General features: G+C 40.3%; 1 protein-coding gene across 1 annotated transcript; it reads left to right on the top strand.

Moving 5' to 3' along the window:
• The first annotated feature begins 5,158 nt into the window (after positions 1-5,158).
• LOC138037978 (allantoinase, mitochondrial-like) lies at positions 5,159-22,429 on the top strand. The gene is made up of 11 exons (XM_068883807.1): positions 5,159-5,334; positions 6,699-6,850; positions 8,811-8,925; positions 9,357-9,503; positions 13,514-13,562; positions 13,813-13,906; positions 15,688-15,874; positions 16,558-16,696; positions 17,972-18,144; positions 18,542-18,574; positions 21,044-22,429. Exons 1-11 carry the CDS (start codon positions 5,185-5,187, stop codon positions 21,194-21,196), a joined length of 1,392 nt encoding a protein of 463 aa, XP_068739908.1. The 5' UTR covers positions 5,159-5,184; the 3' UTR covers positions 21,197-22,429.
• The last annotated feature ends 864 nt before the right edge of the window (positions 22,430-23,293 follow it).

Genomic DNA, 23,293 nt, shown 5'->3' with positions numbered 1-23,293 from the left:
TTACATATTCTCAATAGAACAGATCCACAAAATCATTCTCACGATACTAAACAAGCATTATATTAGGCGGACCAGTGGCAGTATATATTAAATTGGATGACGAGACCTGTTTATGCAGCGGAAATAAAAGCACGTAGAAAATTATAGAAAACTAACTTCTTCATGTCTCAGCCGTTCAAGGCTATTTTCGATTGATTATCGTGCATGGTTTTTTGGCCTCGCGGCTAAAATCAAATTCAGACGGTACAGCGTTCTCCTTCAGTCTGCGTTTATAATTGTGCCCCGTGATCTGCGAACGGATAATCAACTCGAAGCAGCTTGGCGAAAAATGGGCACTGCAAACATAACCCAAACAAAAACATTTGACCCTCCCCCACCCCCCTCAACCTATCCAGGACAAAAATAACCGGATGTGGAAATAACAAACTGGGAGTGTTACTCATATAACCGCGTTCATCTGTGCACAAAGTAGTTAATTGCGTGGCGTGTGATTGTACGGTGAAAACTTGAAAATGGGCAAGGATATCCCAGGAATAGAAAGAGGGAAATATGCTTGTGGTGAATGCGAGGATTTCATGAGGTCTGATGGAGCAACTTGTGGCTATTGTGGCTGTTTGCCGACTCACCATTCTAATCCTCTGACTCAGTTGATGGCACATCGGCTGCGGGAACAAGTGCAAGTACAAGTCTAGAGAAGTAAAAAGATGAAGACCTAGGGTGGTTCCCGAACCCAAAGGGCGAACATGCTAAATTTTCAAATAGTACTCTGCCAAAATTCTACCTGTTCTTTTGGACCGCTTGTCCCTACAAAGAACGCATTCGCCACTGTTTCGTGACTGAAAGAAAGCGCCAGTGGGAAGTTCGCGAGGCTTTGAAAGCGGGAGATTCATGGAGGAGAATTTTAGCGCAAAACGCCATAACGCTACCACGATTAAGAACAACATTGATGACCTGTCAAAGCTGAAGGCCAAAATCGATGAACTGAATGCGAAAGTAACCGAAGATGATCTTGCACTGTTCACTTCAAACGGACGGTATATTAAATCTGGCCACAAATTTAGTCATGATGCCAATGGAGAATTTCTGGAGAGTTTGAAATCAATCAAATCTTTTTAAATTTTTGGCCGATTCATCATTTTAAATGACACCAAGCAAACTCGATATTTGTCAATTTCTGGAAGTTCTCCATGGAAGGGAAGCAGGGGAGTCAGAACCCGCACAGTCTTGTCTTTCTGCTAAAGATTTATCCAGGGATCTTGCCAGTACAGAATCAGAGTATGACCGGTGGGTTCCTACACTTTTGGTTTGTACTGGAAAGTCTCGTCAAGAAATTTATGACATTGGCTTTAAACCTGACAGAGTAGTAAAACTGTTAAGAGAACTGAAGGGAACGGTTTTGTGCGTGGGAAAACATCAATATCCCGGCCAAAGACATGGTAGAACTGAGGCTCAAGGAAAAGAAAGTCAAACTGAAGCGAAAGATTGGCGAAATTGAGAAGACGATGGAGTCGGTGCGCGGCAAATGGACTGATGCTCGAGTTGGAGACCTCGAAGAACAAACAATAGCTCTTAAAGAATCTTTGGAAAGTACAATGGCAACATTGGAGCGTCGAAGCAAACAGGATGAGCAACGATTCAACCAAGCTTCCAAGAGGACTGCTCGTCGTCTTCTTGCTGAGCAGAGAATCCCAAAACGAAGATTGGGTTCAGGACGAAAACAAGAGCTTGACTCAGAAGATGAGGAATGGCTAGTGAAGTGCATTGAAGATAAGGCGACCATTCACGGAAGAAGGCATGAATCTGTTCTTTGTACGCATCACAGAGTTAAATGCAGAGATCTTCTAAATATTGCCTATTACCGTCGATTTAAGCAAGGGAAGAGACTTTTGAAGTCGGTTCCAAGCATTACCACTAGGGCCAGGGCAACAAATAAGAGGTCGCCAAGCGAAGCGTCACTTAGGGAAAGGATTATCGTGTAGCAAAATACCACCCAAGACTGGAGATCGTGGAAATTAGTGCACTCACCATCAAAGAAAGCAAATACAGCTGGCTACAGAAGAGTTTTTTTCAGGCGACAATGCCAATGGGAGCCTTTGTATCAGCATTGGTGATAAGGCATACTTGCGTCCAGAAACATCCGAGGGAGCTAAAGAAGCTCGGCAGCAAACTATTTTGCAGCCGTCAGATGAGACCAGAGCTAGATCCTTGCCAGTACATGATTTTCCCAAGGCATCAGTGTACATTACCCCATCTGCGTTTAGGTTTATCCGCAGAGACAGAAGTGGTTGAAGAAGAGGTTACACTGGTCACCAAAACGGATAAAGCTTACGTGCCCACTCATGCATCAACTTGGGCGTCCAACAGCATGCGTCTTCGGTGGGAAAAAAATTTCCCACCAGATGGTGCTTGCATACTGTCAAATTTGATTGACTGATCCCGCATCAACGCATTCAAAGGCGATAGAACTAAAATAATGGTCACTGACTTCCATCCACGCGTCAAAAACGAAATGCAAAAGCTGAAATATTAAGGATTTTCCATACTACCAAAACAGGTAGACTGTTTTTTCGGAGAACTTAACACTTTCCGTTACCGACAAATGTCTTTGAATTATGCGCACGTGATCAACAGATGACACCATATAGGTAAGCGCACGTGATCACATTCCTAAGCGCCTGAATCCCGTGAGAAATAATCGCGCGCTATTCCGTGAATAGCAAGGGAAGATCTTTTATTCAGGAAAAAACAAAAGGATAGGAGAAATCCTCCGAGCTGACATAATCGATGACATTAACAGTTCCTTGAAGCTGACCACCTCATTTTCTTCGGTCGTTATAAGTTCACACCTATCTCCTTCGGGAAAAGAAATATTCTAAAAAACTTTCAGTTTCAGTTTCGATTTTCGAAAGATCAAAGCGATGAAGCGCGGCGAGCGAAGGAATGTTATGACGTGTGTATCCCTTTTTATGAAGCAGCGTAAAGCCACGAGACCCACAGGCTCCCCAAGCTGAAAATACGTGGTGTATGCGACAGTTTGTGTATATAGAGAATTGTATGGGAAAATCACCGATCGTAAAAAAATTAGGTAAATAACTATCTCATTTGAAATAAAGTTTTCCTACCCCAAATGTGTGACGAACTTGTCTCTTTTGCCGAGTTTCGAGTCATTCTGACGCCGTTTAGTGAAGTCATCCGGAAGGCCGTTACTGAAATAATAGGAAGGCCGACCACTCCATCCATCGCTGGCCAGACCTCACTCCACAAATCGTTTTCTCCTCAACAGGAAAAGTCCCGAATCGCATTAAAAACAACAGTTCCATAATTAAAGCCCAATAAATTTCACTCCAAATACGTGTGTTTCGGCGGCCGAAAGACTCGTGACGAACGAAAACTTTGCCTTAAAATTCACCTCTTCGGCTTTCCTCAGAGGCTTGTGACAGGGCAGTCAACAACGGAAACTCGCAAGGTAGTTTCACCCTCAACTCTGATTGGTCCATTTGAATTTGACCGCGCGCTGGCAACACGACCGTTGTTGACTGCCGGGTCACAGGTCATTGTTTTACCAATACAGAAAGTATCCTAAACATTCATAAGAGCTAACCTTAAGCCTAAAAACGTTTATTAGGCCTAAGGTTAGCTTTTATGAATGTTTAGGATACATTCTGTATTAGTAAAACAATGACTTGTGACCTGTGACCTGTGACCTGTGTTTTGTACCTGCCCCCCGTTTGTCGCCAACGGCAACTGTCACGGCAGTCTCTCAAAAAGCAGTCTACCAGTTTCGGTAGTATCAAGTGGGCAAAACAAACTAATTTAAATACATCCTTCTTTTTCTCCACAATGTTTCTGAGTGCTTCTACCTGCGGTTCACGAAGAGAGATCGACTCTAAATTAAGGAGACGCAGAACATTAGATAGCATCTCGGTGAACTTGTCCCCTCGTGAAATCGTGAAACCCTCAGTAAGATCGTGGAATTTCAAGACTTCATACATTACCAAATGCGGAAGTCCTAGAATCTAGGACTTCGACATCCTGTGTTTCGAGAGCCCTTCGTTTTCTCGTGCCAAGGCCCCTTCGACTAAGAGAAACGAAAAGGGCGATGGGTACGAGAATGGGAGTCAAAGGACAACCTCGTTCTCAGGGTCTCCATTGCCTCTTCATCGACAAGAGAACCTGGGAACGAGGTTGGTCAAAGGGTTGATGAAAGTAATAGATTGTTATGTGAATTAAGAATGTCTATACTAGGAGCGGTATACATGTTCTGCGGATAAACGATTTAGATGCTCTGTAACTGCGTATGACGTTCAGCCCTACCGTTCATCCTCTTTTAGCGCTGGGTTCCCAAAGTTGTATCTACTTCGTGACATCTTACCGTTTGCTCCTTAGTGCCTCGATATTTCAGTTGTTTTGGAGAATACATTAGATTGCGTCAAAATGAGCTCTAGATGCTGAATGTACGTGAAGAAATAAAGTGGTTTTCTCTGTGTTTGGTATTGCTTTGTTTTGTCTGTTATCCAAGAGGCGAATCTATGCAGACCATTTTATAACCAAAATTTAGGGAGATAAGAGCGCGGAACCATTGTTTTGCGGGTCTCCAGCCTGGCCCTTCTCTTCAGTGGAGGTTATACCTTGAAGATCAGACCGTTAAAGGGGAAATGAAACCGGAAATATCAAGACCCACATCTCTGTAATAAACCACACTTTTGAGGCACCGAAAGAGTGAAAGAAAATTCTGGGTAACTTTTAAATTATATGAAACCTTACTTTTTCGCCCACTGAAAAGGGACCCATCGTTTGTTATGTCGCAGGGGTCTAGGACGTCTAGGGTGTTAAAATCGTATACCCCTTAGGCAATCTTTAAGTAAAAATATGGTGTTCACCCCACACCTAAACATCCTCAAGGAACATTCTTAAAAGCACCCCTACTCAAGCCAACCCGTTATTATAAAAAAAGGTCCTGGGGACGAATTTTATGAAACGTAGTTTTGAGCACATTATGGAAAAAAACAGTTATTTCTGTTTTGTTTGTTTGTCTGTGTCTTTGTGTTGTGTGTTTCCTTATTTTCTTTCTTTTTGCGTGACTCAACTGTTAAAAGTCACGCAACAAATTGTACACCCCCGTCCTCCCCCTGTATGAAGTGCTTGCTAATTTCCAGGCCTCTTCGTGTGATGGCTTGAGCAAGAATGGCAGACGGGGAAGACGTTTTGGTTATCAAAGGACAAAGAATAGTGCTCCCAGACTCCATTATTTCAGGATGTGTAGTCGTGAAAAACGGACAAATTGTAGGTATCGAAGCTGGATATAGTGCCATCTCAGCGCCATTGGGAGCAAAGGTAGTGTAATTCGTTTTCTGTCATTCATATTCTTTTGGGTTCCCCAAGTCACTAGAGGGTGGCACTACAGGAAGGGGGCGTCTTCGACATGATTCATAGGAAGAAGATGGCAACTAACGCTTAACGAAAAAAATTCTCCAAATTTGCATGCGCCCTCCCTTGATGGAGTTCAAGTGTTTTTAATGCAAGAGCAAGCAGACTTGCACCATGTCAGCATATGGTTTTCGGCCTTTTTGCCCTGAACGTTTATATTAATGTGAAACAGGATTAGCCTTCGTACAACAGAGGTTGCGTGGAGTAAGGTCTATAGATCATTAGCCAGTATAGATCAAATGCATAACTGGTGGCCAAAAATGTATTCTTTTATGTGCTAATTAGACTCACTAGCCTCGCTCTCAAGCAACATCACTTTTGTATTTTTCCCATGCAAACGAGAGTAGTGAGTCTAATTAGCACATAAATGAAAGAATAATTTTTTGGCCGTCATTTATGCATTCATCTGTAGAGCAACTCATCTCATATGCTTCTTTTCCGAGGAGGCATGGGAAAGGGGCAGAGATGCTATTTCCACTAGATTAGGAGATGAAAATGACTACGGGAAATTTATTTTTTATTTTTGACAACAGAGGATACATAGCTGATCATAATGTTCAAAGAGCGCGCATCTTTTCTAAGGAGGTGTGAGAAACGATCTGATTTGCTACACTGTATTACCCATTGATTTTGAGATGAAAGCAATAATTATTACTTCTGATCGGCTGTCATTTCTGTTAGAATGGAGAGATGACGTAGCATCATGGTTCTGCGTGTCATTAAACCATGAAAATTCTTGTGATGCTATCTTGTTTGTCACTTTTAGCACTTGCTTGATTGCCATGTGTAAAACATGTGTTTTAAGAAATAGATTTCATGTTGCCGTGCATTAGTTCAGTAATACATGTAGACCACAGATGACGTCAAAATGTGGTAAGAACAGAAAGTGTCACTAATGTTCTTGCCACATTTTGATGTCTTCTGTGATCTATTTTACTGAACAGGCACACAACAACATGCACTCTATCAGATTTGTTTTGTATAAAAGGAATTTAAAAGGTTTTGGTGATGACATCAGCTATTTGTTTGTCCTCTAATAGATCATACAGTAGGTGAGAACCAATCAAATTGTGTGAATTATTGAGTTTATTATATAAATATATGAGAAGCTTAAATGGATTAAAATGTTCCCTGTGTGTTTGGCTGTACTACCACATGAAAGGAGACATCCAGAGAAATACATGTATAGCACTTGGTAGTGTGAGTCAGTCAAGCGTAGAAAGAGGGTATGGTTCTACAGTGTTATTGGGAACACCTAATTTTTTTCTCAGGTCTTAGACGCAGAAAATCTTGTTGTTATGCCTGGAGTGGTTGACAGTCACGTCCATGTTAATGAACCTGGAAGAACGGAGTGGGAAGGATTTGCAACAGCAACGCAAGCTGCTGCTGCAGGTGGAATTACTACTATTGTAGATATGCCTTTGTAAGTCCTTAGGTCCTTCTAATCCATAAGATTGCACCTTGATACAGGTTCCTAGATATAGATACATCCTCTCACTTAGAGTACGTTGTCATAGTCTTTGCCTCACTGCATATTATGAGAGGGAGGCCTTGTGAGGGAGAGGCACAAAAATCCTTCCATAAAAAAAAAATGCAGAAAGTTGCTCTAAATCTAAGACATTTAGCCGAGCAGGGTTGGTGCTGTAGGGTGTCAGCTCTTGCCTTGTACTGTTATGGCCTGGGGTCAGTTCCTGGACTCAATGTCATATGTTGGTTGTGTGTGTTGGTTTTCTAATATGCTCCAAGAGGTTTTTATCCATGTTCTTTAGTTTTGCCCCCTTATTGAAAAAGATTTCGTTTTTATCTGCTTTTAGTTTTACCACGCACCGGTGGCTCAGTTGGTTGAGCACCGGGCTGTCACGCGGGAGGTCGCGGGTTCGAACCCCGGCCGGATCAACACTCAGGATCTTAAAATAACTGAGGAGAAAGTGCTGCCTTTGTAATTTCATCTGCAAATGGTTAGACTTTCAAGTCTTCTCGGATAAGGACTATAAACCGTAGGTCCCGTCTCACGAATATCTTCTATGTTTATAAGTTCCCTGTGGGAGGTTTAAGAACCCAAGCACTATTCGAGAAGAGTAGGGGATAAAGTCCCCGGTGTTGTGGCTGTCCTGTTCTCTCCAGCAGAAGTGGCCGGCTTGGCGGTTGATGTCTCTAAAAAGGCTTGTGGTGTATGAGGCCACCTAAGCAGAAACAGCCACAAGTCCAAAAGGGACTTTGCAGAGTGCTGGAACATGTAGATGCAGATGTAGATGTAGATCGATTTGCGATCCTGCAATCATATGGAAATCAAAGTATATGATTTGACTTTTAAAGTCTTGCCATTTAATAGATCAATATCATTATAATAATTGTGCAAGGACAATTTTCTCAGACTACTTGCTAGAAGGGCAAGCACCCACTCAATCAATAATTTAGAAAATTCAAAAGTACTCCATAGGAAAAAAAGATACGTTATTTTTCTTAATTATTAGTTAATGAATGTAGGCAAGTGAGGGAACTTCTCAAGTTTGCTTTATACCCAGTGGGAAGTTAAAATTTGAACATTTTTCTGGGCCTGTCGTCTTGTTGTAAATACATAGTTCACTCATACACTCAACAGGACACATGGTGACAATATCTGGAACTGAGTTTCCGCCTCATGACTTTCAATCCTGGATGTAACATGGAATTAGCCAAAGCATATCCCTGAGACCACGAGAGTCCACCACAGATAGGGTGCCCTTGATTTACTCAGGTCACCATTTGACTAGCATGGGTGTTTTTGTACTTTTGACCTGTCTCTTATTCAAGACAGACAATTATTTGCAAAACCTCACTACATCACTTCACTTCATGCCAGACGTTTGAATTCATAGCAAGATGCAGTTTTCACCAGATGGAACAGAAGGCACCAGTTGTTCGAGGGGTGGATAGTGCTATATCCACTGGATAAATCACTATCCACTATATAACTCAATTATTATTGGTTTTGCTAGTGTCTATCCACTGGATAGTGATCGATTTATCCAGTGGATAGCATTATTCTCCTTTTGAACAACCGAGGCCAGATGTAATTTGCTATGACTCAATTTTGATGGGTGGGTAAATATTGGAATACCCCAAGAAAAACCCTTGAAGCAATTTGAGGTTTAGATTGACTGAGACTGCTCATGTACAGACATAGACTTGGGACGCAAGGAACATGAACTCTACACTAGCCATATTTCATGAGGCTTACATTATGGGACTTTACCTGATGTTCACCCAACCAGGTGCTAACCCCCTTTAACAGGACCTTACTTCAGTGGACAGACGGGAACTTGTGTTTCCATTAGGCAAGCTGTACACTCTAACTTAAGATTTGTTATCACATTGTTATTGTGTTTCTGCTTCATCATTAGGAATTCCATTCCACCTACCACCACTATGGATGGTTTTAACACCAAGCTGAATTGTGCAAGGAACAAGTGTTGGACAGATGTTGCCTTTTGGGGCGGAGTGATACCGGGAAATCAGGTATGGAATGTATGATCCACTACTCCCATGTTAAAGATATTAGAAATTTTTATACAGTTTAGGCTACTAGCAAATATTAATTATTTATTTGTGAATGTTATTCTTATTTTTGGTTATTTGATTTCGTGTTCAAGATTCAAATTTTTTAAGAAAACAGTTTCTTTTTTATACATGTGTATTACATCGTCTCACATACTGTAATGGTAAAACAGACCTGTTGCAAATAAAATTCAATCTGCTTCAAGAAACTTGATTCAAATGAACTATGTTCAAATAAATTATGATGTTTTCGATTTTGTGTTGTTTGAAAATCCCAGGGAGATCCTTGTCCAAGGTGAAAAATGAAATTAAAAGTCTTTACCAGCCTTGTTTTACTTGCATTACTTTGACATTTATTAAATAATCAATAATAAACAGTGTTTTATTAACAGGCTGAAATTAAGCCCATGGTCAGTGCAGGCATCAAGGGATTCAAGTGTTTTCTTGTGCACAGTGGTGTGGATGAATTTCCATGTGTTACAGAAAATGACGTGAGGTTGGCAATGATGCAAATGCAAGGAACAGATGCAGTGTTCCTGGTTTGTGGGTTTAAGACTGTCTTTAGAACCTTATAAACTTGCTTATGTTGTCTGTAGTATTTGTAGAAATGTGATTAGTAAAGAGAGCTCACCTGGAATTCTGTAATGGCTCATGAAATTACTGGAAACCAATTCAGAGTTCTTTTGCAAAATTTAAATGTCACAATGAGGAATAATGGAATAAGAATAACACAATTTTTTTTTTTCAATTTTGGAATGATGGAATGATGCCATTTTGTGGGGTGAAATAACAACTTTTATTAAATTCTCAACCTCGTTTAGTGCATTTCTTGTGCTCTGATTGGTTTACTCAATCTTGGTTATCAGCTCATAATTATATGAGTGTACATGTACCTTAGTTTGACCTTATATGGTAAATGATTGCACTAAGTGTTGCTAAGCTAATTAAAATTATTTTCGCCAGAAAGCGAAATTTCTCTCTGAATAAAGCAAAGAAAAAAAAGTTTCTGTGGAAAGTTTGGATCAATTCTGACGTTTAGAAGTACAGGAAAAGGTAAGAATTGTTTTTGTGATGAGCCTGCGTCTGTCTGATCACCAGGTACTACACAACATCGCATCTTCATCAATTTTTTTTTCGATCTGATTTTCTCGCTTTTTTCGCTCCTATTTCGTACATGTACTTCCAAACTTTAGATTAGAAGTTTAAGGAATTTAATAAAACAATTCTTCCATTCCCGCTTGTTGGATACGAGACTGGTTATAGCCAACTCGGTCTAGTTGGCTATTTACCACCTCATATTCAACGCATGCTCATGGAATAATTCTTAAATATTGTTCAGAATAAGTAGATTTCTTCAACGGAATAATGAGTTCGTATAAACATAACAACTTTCTTTAATTTTCCAGACATGTTTCGACGGTACATCCGTCATCTTCAGTGTTACATATTTTGAAATCGCCGTTGAATTTAAAGCGCACGCGATCTTACAAACTTCGTTACATTGCGTTGTCAATATTGCGTATTAAATCAAAACAGAACAAAACAAAAATTTAAATGAGTGACGCTTAGTTCCTTACAGGGAGAGAGTCAGGTTAATGTGTTTCACCTGCTGGTTGAGATCGGGTTTCTCCCATTTTATATACATGGATTCCTTAAGTTTCACTTGGTACTTAGTGGCTGCAGAGTCCAGGATCTCGAAGCAATCCTGTGTGCAGGATGCCTTACAAGACTCTGAACTCTGCAGATGTTTAAAAACGTTCGAAGATCTGTCTGAAAGTAAGTGCTCGCGCACTCGTGTGGAGAAGTGTCGGCTGGTTTCACCAACATAACAAGCATTACAACTTGCACACGAAAATTTATAGACCACACGCGTGCGAAGCCCTACAGGGACAGCATCTTTCACATTAAAAAGACTCCTGACTTTGAAAGTAGTGAAGACTAACCTTATATCAATAGGTTTACATAACCGATTAGCAAGTTTGCGTATACACCTCTGTGCCGTGACTGAGAAGTGCCCAACGTAAGGGATTTTAAAGAAAAACTTAGGTGTTTCCTGGGGCTCGATTCCTGAATGAGACTGTGTTTTCCCTCCCTTGACTGCTGTCTGAATATATTTAGAAATATATTTGTTGATAAGGTTTTCAGGGAAGAGATTCCTCCGCAGAATGACAGACAATTTTTGAAGATCAGTATGGAACCCCATCCAAGTGTTGTTTATCTTAAAAGTTCTATCAATCAAGGTTTTGATTAACCCCAGTTTGTAGGTAAAGGGGCAAAAACTCAGATAACTGGTGAGCAAACCTGTGAAAGTTTTTTTCCGGTAAACGGTGGTTACACTTTGGTGCGGGTCAGTGTTATTGATTAGAACATCTAGGAAAGGTAGAACATGGTCAGCCTCCCGTTCCATTGTAAAGCGTATATTGGGGTGTTGATTGTTAATGTAATTGAAGAAAAGGGTTGCATCCCGTTCAGAGCGGAAAAGGCAAAATGTATCGTCTACGTAGCGACGATAGAATAAGACCTCTGAATCCCCGTATTGATCCAACCATATATTCTCATGGTGACCCATAAAGAGATTGGCTAGAACAGGGGCAAGGGGGGACCCCATGGCTACACCATCCACCTGGTCATAGAAGTTACCCTTGAACAGGAAGTGAGTTTCCTTGGTAGCAAACTCAAACAACCTTTTAAGATGTTGTTTACTAAGTTTCAAACCTGGGTTACCCTCAGTTATATACTTGACGGCAAGGTTAATACAATCATCTAGAGGGATGTTGGTGAAGAGGCTTTCAACATCGAAGGACACCATGAACATCCCATGCAAAGACAGCTCATTGATTTCCTTCACAAAAGTGAAGGAATCTGAAGCAATGAATGTGGATGGAATATGAGGTTGGAGTAGATTACTTAAGTATTTGGCCAAGCTGTAGTTGTAGGTGCCTATGGAGGAAACTATGGGCCGAAATGGTGGGGTGGAATTTGGCGCTCGTGGTTTGTGCATCTTTGGGAGACCATAGATCCTAGCAGGCTGGGATCCACTTGGATAAATGGCCTCATAAACTTCAGGATCAAAGTGACCTTTTTTCCTAAGTTCTCTAAGATAGCGCTGGAGTTTCCCTTCCCGGGTAAGGGTAGGGTCGGATGTAAGGACCCTGAATTTAGTAGTGTCGTTAATGATTTTAAATAAACCCTTGTCATATTCTTGTCTATCTAAAATTACTACCCCATTACCCTTATCTGGCCGCAATATTACCGCAATCAACACCCCAATCAACACCGCAATATACGCTTTACAATGGAACGGGAGGCTGACCATGTTCTACCTTTCCTAGATGTTCTAATCAATAACACTGACCCGCACCAAAGTGTAACCACCGTTTACCGGAAAAAAACTTTCACAGGTTTGCTCACCAGTTATCTGAGTTTTTGCCCCTTTACCTACAAACTGGGGTTAATCAAAACCTTGATTGATAGAACTTTTAAGATAAACAACACTTGGATGGGGTTCCATACTGATCTTCAAAAATTGTCTGTCATTCTGCGGAGGAATCTCTTCCCTGAAAACCTTATCAACAAATATATTTCTAAATATATTCAGACAGCAGTCAAGGGAGGGAAAACACAGTCTCATTCAGGAATCGAGCCCCAGGAAACACCTAAGTTTTTCTTTAAAATCCCTTACGTTGGGCACTTCTCAGTCACGGCACAGAGGTGTATACGCAAACTTGCTAATCGGTTATGTAAACCTATTGATATAAGGTTAGTCTTCACTACTTTCAAAGTCAGGAGTCTTTTTAATGTGAAAGATGCTGTCCCTGTAGGGCTTCGCACGCGTGTGGTCTATAAATTTTCGTGTGCAAGTTGTAATGCTTGTTATGTTGGTGAAACCAGCCGACACTTCTCCACACGAGTGCGCGAGCACTTACTTTCAGACAGATCTTCGAACGTTTTTAAACATCTGCAGAGTTCAGAGTCTTGTAAGGCATCCTGCACACAGGATTGCTTCGAGATCCTGGACTCTGCAGCCACTAAGTACCAAGTGAAGCTTAAGGAATCCATGTATATAAAATGGGAGAAACCCGATCTCAACCAGCAGGTGAAACACATTAACCTGACTCTCTCCCTGTAAGGAACTAAGCGTCACTCATTTAAATTTTTGTTTTGTTCTGTTTTGATTTAATACGCAATATTGACAACGCAATGTAACGAAGTTTGTAAGATCGCGCGCGCTTTAAATTCAACGGCGATTTCAAAATATGTAACACTGAAGATGACGGATGTACCGTCGAAACATGTCTGGAAAATTAAAGAAAGTTGTTATGTTTATACGAATATCTATATTGTTGCTGCTATCTAGACCTTTTGGATCAATAATGAGTTCTTTTTTACTGAAATAATGGAATAATGAACACCTGGTTATTCCTCTTCACCCCCCCTGAATGTCTGAATGGGAAATCCCGTTTGTCCTTGCAATTACACACACAAGAACCATTTTCACAATAACATGATATAAATAATTATTTCCTAATAATTGAGATCATTTCTTCAGTTCCATGCAGAAGTTGAGTTGCCTCAGGGACCACCCATCACAAGTCAGGGTACGATTGTAATTTAATAGATCATGCCTTTGTCTCAATACATCCAGTTAATCCTGAATTTCCATGACTGTTATGTTATTGAACTTTGGAATTACATGATTATAGTTTTTGAGTGTGCACATTATAGGAGGTGAAACAAGCTGAGTAAACATGTCTGTTTGTGTCTGGTGACTGAGTCTCGTCATGATGGTAATCATTGGCTCTGATAACACTTTAATTACCGGTACTTCTTTGTACGTGTACATTTTAGATCCCTCGAAGTATTCTACTTTTCTGGAATCACGACCAGAAAGCATGGAAAACCAAGCTATTGAAATGGTGATCAAGCTATGCAGAGAATACAGGTATACCGTCAGACAGTAGAATGAATATGTCTGTTGTTTCCCCCCTGGAATTTGTTGGCATGATAAATTGAGTGTCATAAACTGCAAGGTTGACATTCATCCGTTTTATATTAAGGGTGAATCTTTAGTAAACTCTGATTAGAAGGATTACACTGATTTGTGACTGACAGCAGCATGACCCATTGGTTAGGACGCTGGACTTGCGTGCAGACTCTATGACACTTCAAAGGCCCTCAGACTTGTGGGGTGCAAATAAAAATTAATAAATGTAAAAGTAAAAACAAAACCCCTTGCTACAATCCCACAACACACAAATATAGACCTAATCGGCTAACTCAATGTTGTACCCAATTCAAATCTCCCGGGACTAAGATTCTTTGTGTATTGTATTTGCATGATAATGTAGCATTCATATTTAAATGATATGGAAATACCTGGAACAAAACGTTTTATTCCCAAAGGGTTTGAATTGGGTACAACATTGAGTTAGCCGATTAGGTCTATGCTTACAATATACATAAAGTAAAAGAGGAATTTAATAACAGCTTAATTACTAACATTTAATCTATATACAGCCTGAGAGCAGTTTAGAATTGAGTGTCGTGAAACAAATACCGAGGCGAGTACCTCAACCAATCACAACAAGTGCAAACAGCACAATGAACCAATCCAAATTTGTAGCAATTCCGTGTAACTTGCTCATAGCGCTGGAAAAATCGCGCGCGTGCAAGTGGCAAAAATTTTGCTTTTGGTTTTCCTTCTCATTGGTTGGCTAACTGGCACTATTATATTTTTAAACCAATCACTAAGCGCTGCAATTGCAATCGCGTAATTACTTTCGACAGTCATTCGAAAACTGCTCTAAGTTCTTTTGTCCAAGTGCAGATTAGCCTACCAAGCCTCATTTTAGAGCAAGAGTTATTTTCAATTCACTGTGTGGTATCGAGGCTTGGTAGACTAATTTGCACTTGAACAAAAGAGTTAGAAATTGACCTCCATTTATGAATAAGGTCTATAACATTTCTTAAGGAGGCTCCAAAGAATTTCAACACTTAGAAGACTCTCCGTTTAGATCGCAAAACGCTACAACACGGTATCACGTAACAGCAATGTTATGGTACCATATGAAACACCGATTATTTCCAAACAAGATGTAATCATTATTGTGATGTACATGCAATAAGTTACCTTGGCAACTGGAAAGCCTAGCAAAAAAGCCTATATTTTGGATTTAGTTGCTCATATCTCAAAAACGAACTCGGTGACCCCTTTTTTATTGCTGAAAAGTGATTAGAAGGCCACGATGAAACATTCGGCAAAGTTTAAGAAAAATTCTGTGTAGAGGATTCAGAGCTTCCTTAAAAAAGTCACAAAATTAAGGTGGCTCTGATTCCACCTGACAGAATTTTTAAAACTTTGCCGAAAGTTTCATCATGCCCTTCTGATTACTTTTCAGAAATAAAAAGTGGGGGTCACCAAAATCGTTTTTGAGACATAATCAACTACAGACAAAATAAAGGGTGTTTTTACAGGGCTTGCCCGTTGCCACGGTGACATATTACGTCACAATAATGACTTTATCTTGTTCATCAATTATTCGCGTTTTCATTTGGTACCACAATATTGCCAATACATGATACACCGTTGTGGTGCCGATCCTTATATAAGTTGAAACTGGTTGGAGCCTCCTTAAAACAGTTGGAACCATAGGTTTATATTGTGCAACATGAATTTGATAATGCCAGCCTTATATCTGTGATGTTGTTGTCATTCCGTTCAAGGGTACCTTGTCACATAGTACACCTTTCTTCAGCCAGTGCTTTGCCCATGATTCGCCGGGCCCGTGCAGATGGGGTCCCTCTGACTATAGAAACTACTCATCACTATCTGTCTCTCACAGCTGAGGACGTGCCTGAAGGGGCTACTCAGTATAAATGTTGCCCACCAGTAAGAGATTGCAAGAACCGGGTGGGTGTAGTCAACAGAATTGACCTCTTTAGCTTGCACGTTTTGCTTTCCCATTTTCAGACCACGTGTTGTTCCCAAGGAATTTTTGTTCTTTTTTTCCATAGGATATGCATACATATGCACGTGCAAAAGACAGTTGAAAGAAAATGTTCTCTAGAGTAACATCACGTGGTCTGAAATGGGAAAACAAAACGTACAAGCTAAAGAGGTCTATTGTTGAGGGAAAAAACGGTTGCCAAAGATCTTTTAATGACAGATGCATTATAAGTAGGACGTTATACAATTGGGCAGAATAAAAACAAAAAAATAAGTAAAAGTAAGGTCATGTTTAACAAACATATTTCTGAATCATCATTATTTCATGATCAGTTCATTTAACTTATACAATCTAGACAAGCTCTACAGAAACTGAATTTGGAGGAACATTGGTGATGCTTCGAAATAAATTAAAAGTTGTCGTTGTGGGCTCACCTTTCTGCAGATTTAAAGAGAACAGTGAAAAAAAGAATAAAAGTTGGAAAAAGTTAGTTTGTCGTGTTGTAGTCTTGTTTACGTTGCCACAGTGTAGTCAAAAAGTCCCGATAAGAATGTAAATTTAATGCTGATCTGCCTTCAGTGAATATTGTATTTTACAGAATGGCTCTTCTGTAATTTAGATATGGAATTATTTATTCCTTTCAAAGGACTCTTTATGGGATGCTCTAAAGTCACGTGACATTGACTTGGTAATCTCGGACCATTCTCCTTGCACAGTGGATTTGAAATGTTTGGAAAAAGGAGATTTCATGGCGGCCTGGGGAGGAATATCTGGAGTTCAGTACGGTAAGCTCTACAAAGCTCTATGCACACTGGTATTTTTGCGTTGCAGTTGCTATTCACACACATGAATTTTCAAGCTTGCACGTTTTAATCCTGGCGAAGGCGAGGCAAAAGTTGGCTGTTTTCAGCTATTCTGTTAACACCCGGCAAAGTCGCTTCGACTTAGATGGCCTCATACACCATAAGCGTTTTTCAAACGTGACCGCCAAGCCATCGAAGGCGAGGCAAAAGTTGGCTGTTTTCAGCTATTCTGTTAACACCCGGCAAAGTCGCTTCGACTTAGATGGCCTCATACACCATAAGCGTTTTTCAAACGTGACCGCCAAGCCGGCATGTGCTAAAGCACAGGCTATAGATTCTGGACGATAGAGATAGACGATATTGGCCTTGGTTGCTCGAACGGTTGTTAGTGCGATTCATGGAATAGTTGATATCCCGCGGATCAAAACCAATGAGTGATTATCCACGGGATAAATATTCAGTTATTAGAGACAACTGGCATCACGTTTACGGCAAACGTGGAACTAAAATTCAATTTGCGTTTCGTCAATAATGGAAGAAATCATACTGAAGTTGATATAAGCGTATTTCTTGCCTCTTAGCTGCAACTATCATGTAACTAGTCAAAAAAGGAAAGACGAGCTCCCGTTTCCCGTTTCCCGTTTCCCGTTTTCTGTTTCACGTAAACACGATTCTAACAAAAGAGATTTAGCGTGACGTTAACGTGAAAAGGCGAACGGGAAACGGAAGGTTGCTGCTTATCATAAAAACGTGAAAATTCTCACGGTCATTCTATCATTTCTTTCTCTTTTAAGACTTGTCTGTAGTAACAATATACGTGCAAAAATTTCAGCGTGTTGATTGGCTGAGAGCACGTCAATTAATCCCAAACAGAGTGCAGAAAAGTGAAATTAGTGTAATAAAGGTGAAATTTTTATAGGAATATCATTCATTTTTCTCGTGCAATTTGGAATATATAAGCACTTGAAATTTTTTTCAAAGACTAGAAATTGCACTCGTCCAACGGGCTCCTTCCGCGATGATTTTGTTCGTCTTTGAAAAAAAATTACTCGTGCTTATTTATTCCAAATTGCACTCGAAATCATTTGATAACCTCTACCTATCATTACGAAAGGAATCAATTCTAACGCAAAACACACATTTCAACCTGACGTATGCTAAGTCTCGCCAGTCTCTAATGTATTTTAATAAAACCAATTGGCACTTTCGAAGTAAACGGCATTTGCACAGAATTGATCGCAGCTGTATTGTTTCTAGGTTTGTCCATTTTCTGGTCAAATGCATGCCGTCGTGGTTTCACCCTTCATGATGTTGTTCGTGTGTTGTGTGAAGAGCCAGCCAAGCTGAGTCGCTTGAGCCATCGCAAAGGAAAAATTGCAGTTGGAATGGATGCAGATCTTGTGCTTTGGAATCCTGATGAATCTTTTGTGGTAAAAAAAACATATTTCACAGAGGGATGCAATTTTTAGACATAGTAAAACAGAAAGGCCGCGTGGTTGAGTGGTTGGGGTAGATTTAAAATCTAAAGTTCCCTTGTTCAATTTCCTACCTCGTTATTAGCTGAAGTAGTTCTTGGTAGTCACTGAGTAGTCATTGGTTCGCCTGTGCTTGTATACAGTCGACCGGTCTACCTCCATCCAGTTGCGATCCTTAAATTTCTTATACTTGACAAATTCTATTTTATTAGTTTTAGGTTTAAGTGCGGGGATCAATTCTCTCTTTCGTCTTTTACCCTTATACATTTAAGTGAATGTATATTGTACAGGCTGCCTTTCTTGCTTCTGTAGTTTAACATACTTAACGCTGCTTTTTTTCACTCGTCAATAGGTTGACCAGAAAAATACTCGACATAGGAACAAGGTATGTACGTACGTTTTGCATCGCGCAGTCTATTCGTCACCTCCTCTTCCCTTCCCCATTAAAAAAAAATCAGACCTTTTCATTTTGCTCCTAACCTTGAGACGCAGTATGCGTCACTCCCATGTACATTTTGGACGCAAAGTGTCCTCTGCCGGCCTCGATTAGCTGAGCTATATGTGAGCAGAGGAAATTTTTATGTATATTTCTGTGAGAGAATAAAATGAAATGAAATGAAAATGAGTTCAACAGGAATTTTCTGTTTGAAATCGTGGACATTCTCTGTGTCCAATGGAACGGTACGATCTGGTTGACAAACTCGACCCAAGCTACCGATCGTCCGCCAGGAGCCCATTACACGGAGCTTCCATTTGTATTGTACCCTTGAGTCAATCCTTTGTAGTATCGTTCTATTTTTAGAACTACTATATTTTGACGTATGTGACTGAGAACATACGTGAAGTGGTTCACATACGTATGTGACGTAATAAATGGCTGACCATAGCTATTGTGAAAACACCCACTAAAGGCTCCCTGCGAGGTGCTCCTAAAAATAGAAAGATACGGGAAAGGGTTGACTTAGAGGGTTAATATGGAAGATGGAGGCTCCGGGGAATGGGCTCCTGCCGTCTGCATATTTTTGGCGCCAAGTAAAGCGTACCTCGTGAAATTGTCGTGAGCATTCTACAACGAGAACAACAATAGACCTTTTTACCGATACGGCGGCCATTTTGATTTCTATTGTTTCGAATAGCAATTATGGGATGCCCAGGCGGCAAATACATATTAATCTGCCCCTTGAGCATCGCATAATGTCTTTCGAAACAATAGAAATCAAAATGGCCGCCGTATCTGCAAAAGGTCTATTTGGCCGATTGGAACGCAACTATTCATGGTTTATGGCGTGATGTGCCCGTGACCAGGATGACAACTGAAGCTAGTTGTTTTCCAAGCCCCGGTCGGACATGTCTCGAACCTACGATCTCCATAACACCTGTCGGATGCGCTACCTATTAACGGAGCTACGCCAATGGGTTGAGCATTCTACTGATGTTTTGAAAGTAATTGTTTCGGATCCTGCCTACTTATGTATTTTCTTCAGAGACAAAGTGTTCCAAAGTAAAGTAAAGTAAAGTAAAGCGACCATATTTAACGTCGATAAGTCGTAACAGTAATTAAACTAACAAACCTGAGGTCGACGGTGCGCTCATTTTACTCCCCCCTCTCCATCAGTGCTCCGTTCTACGTGTATTTAAAGCTACTTAGCTACAAGGAAAGGAAAGAAGTCGAAACAAGGATGCGAGATACGGGGATCGAACTCGGGACCCCTTGTTCCAAGACCGCGCAGTAACCGACTGTGCCACTCTTGCTCCTTGTTCCACTGGTTTACAGGCTTAAGAATGTCGTTTAACTCTAACTGAAACGCATCATTTCGGTTTGTCGGACTTGTGAGACCTGTCAATGTGTCAAACATTCCTGTGGGACCGGCCAAATTGCACCCTTCCATTTGACTTCCAACCGAAATTTCCGAAAATTTTGGCTCAATCAAGAGCGCTCATCGTTTTCCCCATACAAATCACGTGACGATGCTCAGGAAATTTGATTCCGCGGCTTTGCCTTGTTCATGCAAGTGCCTTTTACTTTTACAAAATCACGGCACGAAATTATTTAACTTGCTAGGACATGTGAAAAGGAACCGAAGCAGACTAAAATTGAATGTTTCCTTCTCATTTTTTTCGACGTCATTCCTTCATGTTGAGTAATTTTGTGTGTGCATAGTGGGAAGATTTCAAGTGGAACAGAAACCCCACGAAAGTGGATCTTTTCTTCTCTAATTCTGTTCGACGCCGTTCCCATTCTTTGAATTAGAGACAAGGTTTCTTGAATCCTACACAATTAGACACTTCCAGGCCGAGTTTGAACCACATGTTTTAAAATTAGAACACATAAAACTAATCGGCTAACTCAATGTTGTACCCAATTCAAACCCTTTGGGAATAAAACGTTTTGTTCCAGGTATTTCCAGATCATTTAAATATGAATGCTACATTATCATGCAAATACAAGACACAAAGAATCTTAATCCCGGGAGATTTGAATTGGGTACAACATTGAGTTAGCCGATTAGGTCTATTAATTACGTTTTCAAATAGGAAATGGGCAAAAAGAAGCACACAGTTTCAGTGCAGAATAAGTAAGTCCTGAGTCCTTTTCCAAGAGCGGAATCAAGGGGGTTGCCGACGGTTTAAATACGTTTGATTTTAACTCTCGAATATTGCCGAATCACAGGGGGAGGTAATGGCTTCATACTGGGTGCGCGTTTTTATCCCAATTATTTCCGCAGTCATATTGCCCTTACATTTACAGCGATTGCACCTTCATTTAATCCTTGTTTTCTTTTTACAAACGTTTGCGTATGATTTCAGTTCCTTTTCGTGTTTTGAATTTTAAGGTATTCTTTACGGTTCGCAGGTAACACCGTATCATAACATGGAACTAAAGGGAGTGGTACACAAGACCATCTTACGAGGAAACTTGGTGTATGAACGCGATAGAGTGTGTGATCATCCTGCGGGACAATTGCTTCTCGAAACGGGACAAGGAAGCCCGACTTCGAAAATTTGATATAAGGATGGCCTCTGATACTGCCTAAATCTTAGTACTGCTGCTTACTATGCCATTTTGCTAATTATGGTAATTTCTTAGTGAATCCTGAGTCGTTCCAGTCCTTTGTGGGGTAAACTTCTTTTTGAGCGGTTCCTTTGAAATTACAATTTTGTCCGTTTGGCCCAACAAGGGACTGGAACGACCCATGATTTACAAGCAACTTACCATAAGCAAAATGATTTACAAACTATGAACTCTTGAATATTCGATATGTACATTAGTTGTCAAGGGTCAACATCATTTGTGACAGGAAACGATCTTCTTTTGCTGTTTTAATTTCCTTTGAAAATGGGGAATTACTTAATACAACAGACCCCAGTTGATCAAAGATCGGATAACTTTATGGCGGTGGATAAGTCACCATCCAACAGTTTCAACCTGTGCAAAAACCAAGATATTTGCTCGCCTAACTGTGAATGTGCCAACCTCGTTCCAGAGTCTTTCGTCTCTGCCTCCTTTGTCCACACAATGGCGGCAGAGAAGAGAGACCCTGCGCCGGAACGATGTTGTGAATATGCATTCTCTTCTCACATCTAAGTAAAAGCGTACTCGAAGACCTTTGTCAATGTGCAACGCGAAGTATATTTTACACTCTGCATAGCGACTTATCCAGGCTTTGCAGTTTGAACAACTGCTTGGATAAACTGTATACTAAATACCAATCACATCAGGGGGGTGAAATTAATTAGTTTGTTGCTTGATATACAAGGCGTGGTGTTTCTTTTTCTTCCCCCAAGTCAGTTTTGCACGAAGAGGGAACAATTTCAAGAGAAGCTCAGGTGTGTGTAAACGTTGATTAAGCACGATTTCTTTCAACGATTTTATATTTGTGAAAACTTGGATAACTAGTGTTTAGTACTTGTGGACGAGTCAATCCTCCACTTGGACACAATAGGAAATACAAGTCCAATAATAACCTAATTAGTATGGATCGAAAGCTTAACTATCCTAGATTTGTACTATGCAAAAAGCCGCATGAAAAAAGACGTATTAGAAGAGAAATAACATTTTTTTTCCAAAAGTGTCGAAAATGACCATTTTTCGCAAAATAGCAAAGGGTTGAGTAAGGGGAAATTTTCAAAAACGGCCGATTTTTTGGTCGATAACGAACAGGCAATTTTCGAAATACCAAATATTTAGCTTAATAGTGAGCACAAAACAATAGAAACACGTTGAAATGAATGTGAAAAATATTTGCATATCATCCACTTGTCTTTGTCCTCAGAACCTCTCTTTCAAGCTGAATTTTAATACCTCGAAAAAGGTCTATTCGCCCTTGTCACACGCCGGCCACATTGTCCCGGGAGACCAAAAAAGCTTTGTTTTACCACGCCAAGCCTCACCCCCATGGTTTCCACTGCGAGGCTTGGCGTGGTAAAACAAAGCTTTTTTGGTCACCCGGGACAATATAGCCGCCGTGTGACAAGGGCGAATCGGGTCGTGTCGTACCTCATTGAACGGACTTCAGGATTGGCCAAACGAACGAAGGTAACAATGGATTTAGCACAGAAAACAATAGGAAGTACCACACTATACACCCAATGAAATATAGTGTTCAACAAGAGGTACGACCCTACCCAACGAATTACGCCTTTCTTGTCATGCAATTTTAGATTTGTACCAATGATCACGACAATCAACATGGCCCCTCAGGCCTTTCTTCTTATCAATATTTTTGTCAGAATAATTACTTTGTATCAATTTTTAAAACATGAACAGAATGGATTTCAGCACAATAGCAATAATAATAACTTGCAATAATCAGAGATGAGGGAGTGCATCCGAGCTGCTATCCTTTCGTTGAGATATTCAATACTATTCAAAAACTCATTAATAATTCATGAGCCTAACAGCCCATCAAAACACCGATAAAACGTCACGTGTATGAGCTTTATACCTGATAAAACACTCCTCGTTAGTATTCTTTATATAAAGAATACTAATAAGGCATAGCTTGTTTTTCTTGTATGCTAATATTCACCTCACAATTTGAACCATTGTTTTGAGTCCAGAGGGACACGCTCTTTGTGGAATGTTTTTGAAGCCGTTCAAAAA

Source organism: Montipora capricornis, chromosome 1 (assembly GCF_036669925.1).
Source record: "Montipora capricornis isolate CH-2021 chromosome 1, ASM3666992v2, whole genome shotgun sequence".
NCBI lineage: Eukaryota > Metazoa > Cnidaria > Anthozoa > Scleractinia > Acroporidae > Montipora > Montipora capricornis.
The sequence above is the reverse complement of the archived record's forward strand: the minus strand, read 5'-3'. Positions and strand labels throughout refer to the sequence as shown.